Consider the following 6,123-nt stretch of genomic DNA (forward strand, 5'->3'; position numbering starts at 1 on the left):
AGTTGGAAGTTACGGGCTGATGAATGCCAACTGGACAAAGGCAAATTCAACATGAAGCGCTAGCGCGTTTCATTAAATTTGCCTTTGTCCAGTTGGCATTCATCAGCCCATAACTTCCAACTGAAAGTAGTTTAATGCTTAAATATCCTTTACGTTGTGGTTTTTGTACGAGGAACCTAATATGTTTGAACATGAATCATTTATCTATATTTATCTATTGTTCTAAAACATAAAAACATCATCTTACATATACATATACATATACATATACATGTACATGTATTAGTAATTTATTAGCGGCAATTGCCAAAACAAAAATATCCACAAGTTTCATTCTTCACCGGATCATATTTATTTTTGAAACACAAATGAAAGAAAGAAAAAAAACCACGAAATTCATGAAATTCATCATCAGCACATTTGATTTGCTTCCTATTTTTTAAGTAAACAGTATGAAGTATTAAATAAATAAGAACAACTAATTATTGTATCGAAAAATTAAAAAGAAAAATAGGTAACAAATTGGCGAGACAAGAAATGTTTTATAAGGAGGTTTAAGTCCCTAAGAAATGTCTCTGAGATTATTTTTCGGTGGATTTCAAAATATTCGCAAGCTTTGTTCCTTTTGACAGTTCCTGTGGAGCACTTCCGCAAGACATGTATATGACACTACCCTCTGAGCCAAGATAGTATCAGTCTTTCTCTCTTTGACAATCTCTGAGCCTTTTCAGAAGCATTTCCGGAAACAATATCTGATAGACTATCCTTCTGTGGATTTTCCAACATTCGAAGCCTGTGCTTCTTTGACAGTTCCTCGGGAGCTTCTCCGGAAGCAATATCTGAGAGACTATCCTTCTGTGGATTTTCCGACATTCGAAGCCTGTGCTTCTTTGACAGTTCCTCGGGAGCTTCTCCGGAAGCAATATCTGAGAGCCTATCCTTCGGTGGATTTTCCGACATTCGAAGCCTGTGCTTCTTTGACAGTTCCTCGGGAGCTTCTCCGGAAGCAATATCTGAGAGCCTATCCTTCTGTGGATTTTCCGACATTCGAAGCCTGTGCTTCTTTGACAGTTCCTCAGGAGCTTCTCCGGAAGCGATATCTGAGAGCCTATCCTTCTGTGGATTTTCCGACATTCGAAGCCTGTGCTTCTTTGACAGTTCCTCCGGAGCTTCTCCGGAAGCAATATCTGAGAGACTATCCTTCTGTGGATTTTCCGACATTCGAAGCCTGTGCTTCTTTGACAGTTCCTCGGGAGCTTCTCCGGAAGCAATATCTGAGAGCCTATCCTTCTGTGGATTTTCCGACATTCGAAGCCTGTGCTTCTTTGACAGTTCCTCGGGAGCTTCTCCGGAAGCAATATCTGAGAGCCTATCCTTCTGTGGATTTTCCGACATTCGAAGCCTGTGCTTCTTTGACAGTTCCTCGGGAGCTTCTCCGGAAGCAATATCTGAGAGCCTATCCTTCTGTGGATTTTCCGACATTCGAAGCCTGTGCTTCGTTGACAGTTCCTCGGGAGCTTCTCCGGAAGCAATATTTGAGAGACTATCCTTCTGTGGATTTTCCGACATTCGAAGCCTGTGCTTCTTTGACAGTTCCTCGGGAGCTTCTCCGGAAGCAATATCTGAGGGACTATCCTTCGGTGAATTTTCCGACATTCGAAGCCTGTACTTCTTTGACAGTTCCTCAGGAGCTTCTCAAGAAGCTATATCTAAGACATTCTCATCGTTTTCTTTCCTTTCGGGTCTAAATTTTGGAAGACCAGTTCGGACGTTTTCATCGGGTTTCCCTTCTTTGTGTTCTTCCTGTCGCGTGGCATATAGTTCTAAAAGAATGCTGGCTAGTAATCCACTTTCATATTTTCTGAGCGGCTTTGATGGCGAAGGACCTATGGAATTTCAAAATTTATAATCATTAATTTTTTTTTTTATTTGATTTCATTTATTTATTTTTTTACAAAATTTAGATGACAATTGACAAGTGATTGTTTGTCTCTCGGTGTACTTGTTTAAATAAGTGGGTGGATTTACATGTCATTTCATCCGGTCAATGTATATCTAATGCTTAAAATTCATGTAACTTTTATTTAACATCCAAATGATAACAACTCACCATGTATACATGTTCTACAACTGTCTACGGTGTAGCTGATAAAATAGATGTATGTGTAAGGGAAATTTAATTAATTTTATCCTTTGTCCTCGTTAAATCATATCCGAGTCAAGTCATATTTATGACATATTGGGTACCGTTTCACAAAACTTCTTAACTTACGAATTTTCGTAAATTTTGAATAAGTCATATTAACGAATTACTAAGCGTTTGATTTCACAAAAACTTAACCGTATCCATTCTGTCCTAACTTACGAAAACAATTTAAAATCGTAAGCAAACATGCCCTTTTGAACAGAAAATGACGTCGTACTCAATTCAAAATTATCATATGATAACGACTGTGCCTTGTGGGCGATTGTTTCGAGATACAAACCGAGTTTTGAATGTCGAAGAGGGATGCTGGCAAAATACTCACTATTCCTAGACTGTGCCAACAGTTAGTGTATTTTAGGAACATTACGTACATGTATATCTTGCATCGAGCAAAATCTGTGAAAATTGTGTTGTTACTGTTTATTTTACCGCATGACAAACAAAGAAATGGGAATTTTACAGAAAAATGATATTATCTCAATAATACGGTTGTTTGGATAGAACAAAATAAAGTTCATAGTCTGTGAACACGACTCGGGTATAGGACCGACGTACAATTTTCACCCCAAACGTGTAGTTTTTCTTTATCTCCACGTTATTTTTACCCGGAGAACGTACGATTTTGACGTATACGATACGAAAAAAGTTACGAACACCTTTGTGAAACAAACTTCTGAAGTTTTTCGTAAAGTTTTACTTAAATGTTTACGAATATTCGTAAGTTACGAAGCTTTGTGGAACGAAACCCTGGATTATAATAGATGGAAGATCAAACACATAAATGTACAATTTGAAATAACTGTTTCAATATATGTCCCTTTCAACATTTGTCACGTGCTACTGTATACGTGCACGAGACAATAGTATATATCCAATATATGAGATACACAATTTTACGGGGAAGACTAAATGTATACAAGGTCGTTACACCAAATACCATCTGAAATCATACATAACAAGTTTCTTCATAATTCAAAAAAAAAAAAAAAAAAAAAGTTTGATAAGTTTTGTGTTAATTCCAACTTATTGCTTCTTGTATTTATAACACAATAAATAGAGTTCGAAGGGTCAAAAAGATGCCAAATCGATTCAGTAATTGATTAATGCATTTATTTTAAGTTATTTGAAAATGTTAACATAGGTTACAAAATGTAGCTATAAGTTAGTAAATTAGAAAGTAAGAGTGAGTTGTTCACTAACCTGTATGGGGCTTCCCCAAACCATGAAAGATGTTTTGATATTAAATGATTAATGTTCGATTAAGAAAGTCGGCTCAGAACAAAATGATAGATTAGTTATAGTATAAATAATGAATGTTTAATTACCTATGTTTTCCCTGGAAGCCTGTAAAATACATAGAATGGTTTAAAGAATATTCTCTTAAATTTGTGCTAATTGAATAATTTGCTGCTAACTACACCATTTACTATATGATAGATATTTCATTGCAAGCAGTATTGTATTTCTTAAAATGTTATTAAATAGGTTCAAATGTAATGCTAAAGTTTCGTTGGAGACTGTTAAACATATATTTATGAATTTGCATCGGTAATTTAAAGGAAGACTTTTTTAAGGCTTAAATTATCGCTATTTTACAAAAGGCTGGCAGGGAAACCTAAAATAATCTCGTTTAATTGATTGATGGACCTCATTTTCATTTTTTTTTAATTTGTTGATTTATCGTTTATCCAATCCATTCTTGATAAAAATTAATTACAAAAACAATGTACAACACTTCTCGATAATATAACATCAACAACATACTGGATATCAAAACTTCTCGCATTTCTGTAACAATAGTATACAAGTATGTATTTATTTAAGGGTTAACTGTAATATTTTTTTTTCGTTATTGAGTAATAACACAAAAAACTGGGGTGTACTCTGAATAAACCGCGAAGCGGTTTATGAAAAGAGTACACCCCAGTTTTTTTGTGTTATTGCTCAATAACGTAAAAAGATATTACAGTTAACCCTTATAATTTAATTAACAACGATAAGAAACATTTTCATTAAGTTTAACATGTTTATTTTGCTCCAGATATTTAAAAACACATCGATAAATACAAAATCCCGTGAACAACGATTACTCCGCTACTTCCGGTCTAACTGAAAGTAGTTCCTTTTATTTTTTTATGTTATGAGATGATAACATAATTTTTTGAGCCAATGAAAATGCTTGTTACAAGCAAAATTAAATTATATAAATACAACTAACTTCTAATCATATTAAGTATCTATAATATAAGAAATAAGAGAAATATGATTACTAGTGATATATATATCTAGGCTTTTTAAAAATGATCTTTTTACGATAATAAATTATGTATATCGCTGTTACGTACAGAGAATATCTTAAACTCAAAAAAATAATCATGAAGCAAATATTCTTTTAAAAAATAGACTTTGTGACGGAAGTTAGTCTACAAATAAAATCATTTAAGAAAGGAATTGCAGTTAGTAAACACTGAACTACTTCCCTCTAACACCTTTTAGATACATATATATATAATATTGTGATATATAATTACAAGTATAGCATGCTGTGTGAGAGCCCTCCTGTGTAAGGACAACACTATTGTTCGTGGAGATGAACCAAGGGCTCCCCAACCCTGGCAACTCCTACCAATTAAGGATGTGTGTATAGAAGTATTGCTTAGCCATAACTGTTTACACACATTTATAGTTTTTCCTGCTGGGGGGATAAAATATTTGTACTTGTTTGTTTTCTGAGTGTATCGCTCGAGATAGTGATATTTTGAGGCTGTGTTACATTGTAGTAGCTGGTGGCTACCACACTGAATGCTATCCAGAACAACTGGAGTAAAGTGCTTTTACAACTAAGCTGCATTCAAATAGCTTTGCCATTTCCTTTTTATTAGGAATATATTATAATATATAGGAAAAATTTTGATAAACATGCAATATATTAGCGCCTTACAAAGGTACAAAGTGAGAGGTCAATACATTAGAGCGAACATTAATTAAAATGCGTCATGCAGATGTTTTGACCTTCTGGGACTCGTCAGTGATGCCAAGGGCCGAAAGTGTTCATACCTTGGTCAGGGATGATACTCAAAAAGGTCGAAAAAAAATGTTAAAATCTGAATGATTAGGTGCTATTAACTAAGATTAACCACGATATACATCATGCATTTTATTATAAACTAATCAGCCAAAAGTGAAAACTAAATTATAAATCTAAACATCTTAACATTAGAATACTATTTCACTTACCTTTTTCGGTATGGCTGAAGATATCGCCAAAAAGGTAAATATGGTCGAAGCCCACAGAAGCTTCATGGTGACAGATCAAGTGACTTTAGGGAACAGATACGGCCTAGCCCGAAGTAGACTTCTGTCAGGAAGCCATCGTGTCAAGGGGATCCTATAAACTCATCGCAACAGCTGAATAACAATGTATTGTATCATTGCTTATAAAGGCATGCCTGTCGGACTTACACCTACGATTGTATATTAGTGGTCTCTGTTTTTTTTATCCGATTCTACTCATCGGTTTGTCTGAGCTTTAACTTGTTCAGTACGTGTGCCCTTAACACTTGTTGAGGTGACCCCGACACTTCGCTGTCAGTACAACCTTAAACATAAAAAAATACTTACCTTCCGATGCTTGATGCATAATATACAAGAAAAAAAATTAATGCTTACTCTGTCTGAAAATGACTTTGTTTTAGTTTGGTTTACATGTATTTTGTTTAACGTCCTATTAACAGCCAGGGTCATTAAAGGAGGTGTCTGGTTTTGGAGGTGGAGTACCCGGAGAAAAACCACCGACCTACGGTCAGTACCAGGCAACTGTCCTACGTGGGTTTCGAATTCGCAACTCAGAGGTCTTTTGATATTATAACATACCGAAATAATGTACGGGGTATATGTGTAATGTAAAAATGTATTTT

The 6,123-nt window shown here is 35.0% G+C and overlaps 1 protein-coding gene across 2 annotated transcripts; it reads right to left on the minus strand.

Moving 5' to 3' along the window:
• Nucleotides 1-344: 344 nt before the first annotated feature.
• On the minus strand, nt 345-5,596 carry LOC117331062. 2 transcript variants are annotated; one of them, XM_033889658.1, is made up of 3 exons: nt 5,444-5,596; nt 3,532-3,550; nt 345-1,886 (listed from the first exon to the last, which is right to left on the minus strand). In XM_033889658.1, exon 3 carries the CDS (start codon nt 1,654-1,656, stop codon nt 670-672), a length of 987 nt encoding a protein of 328 aa, XP_033745549.1. In that variant the 5' UTR covers nt 1,657-1,886; nt 3,532-3,550; nt 5,444-5,596; the 3' UTR covers nt 345-669. The 2 variants fall into 2 exon arrangements, with proteins under 2 accessions (XP_033745549.1, XP_033745548.1); XM_033889657.1 differs by lacking the exon at nt 3,532-3,550.
• Between the last annotated feature and the right edge of the window lie 527 nt (nt 5,597-6,123).

Source organism: Pecten maximus, chromosome 7 (genome assembly GCF_902652985.1).
Source record: "Pecten maximus chromosome 7, xPecMax1.1, whole genome shotgun sequence".
Classification (NCBI taxonomy): domain Eukaryota; kingdom Metazoa; phylum Mollusca; class Bivalvia; order Pectinida; family Pectinidae; genus Pecten; species Pecten maximus.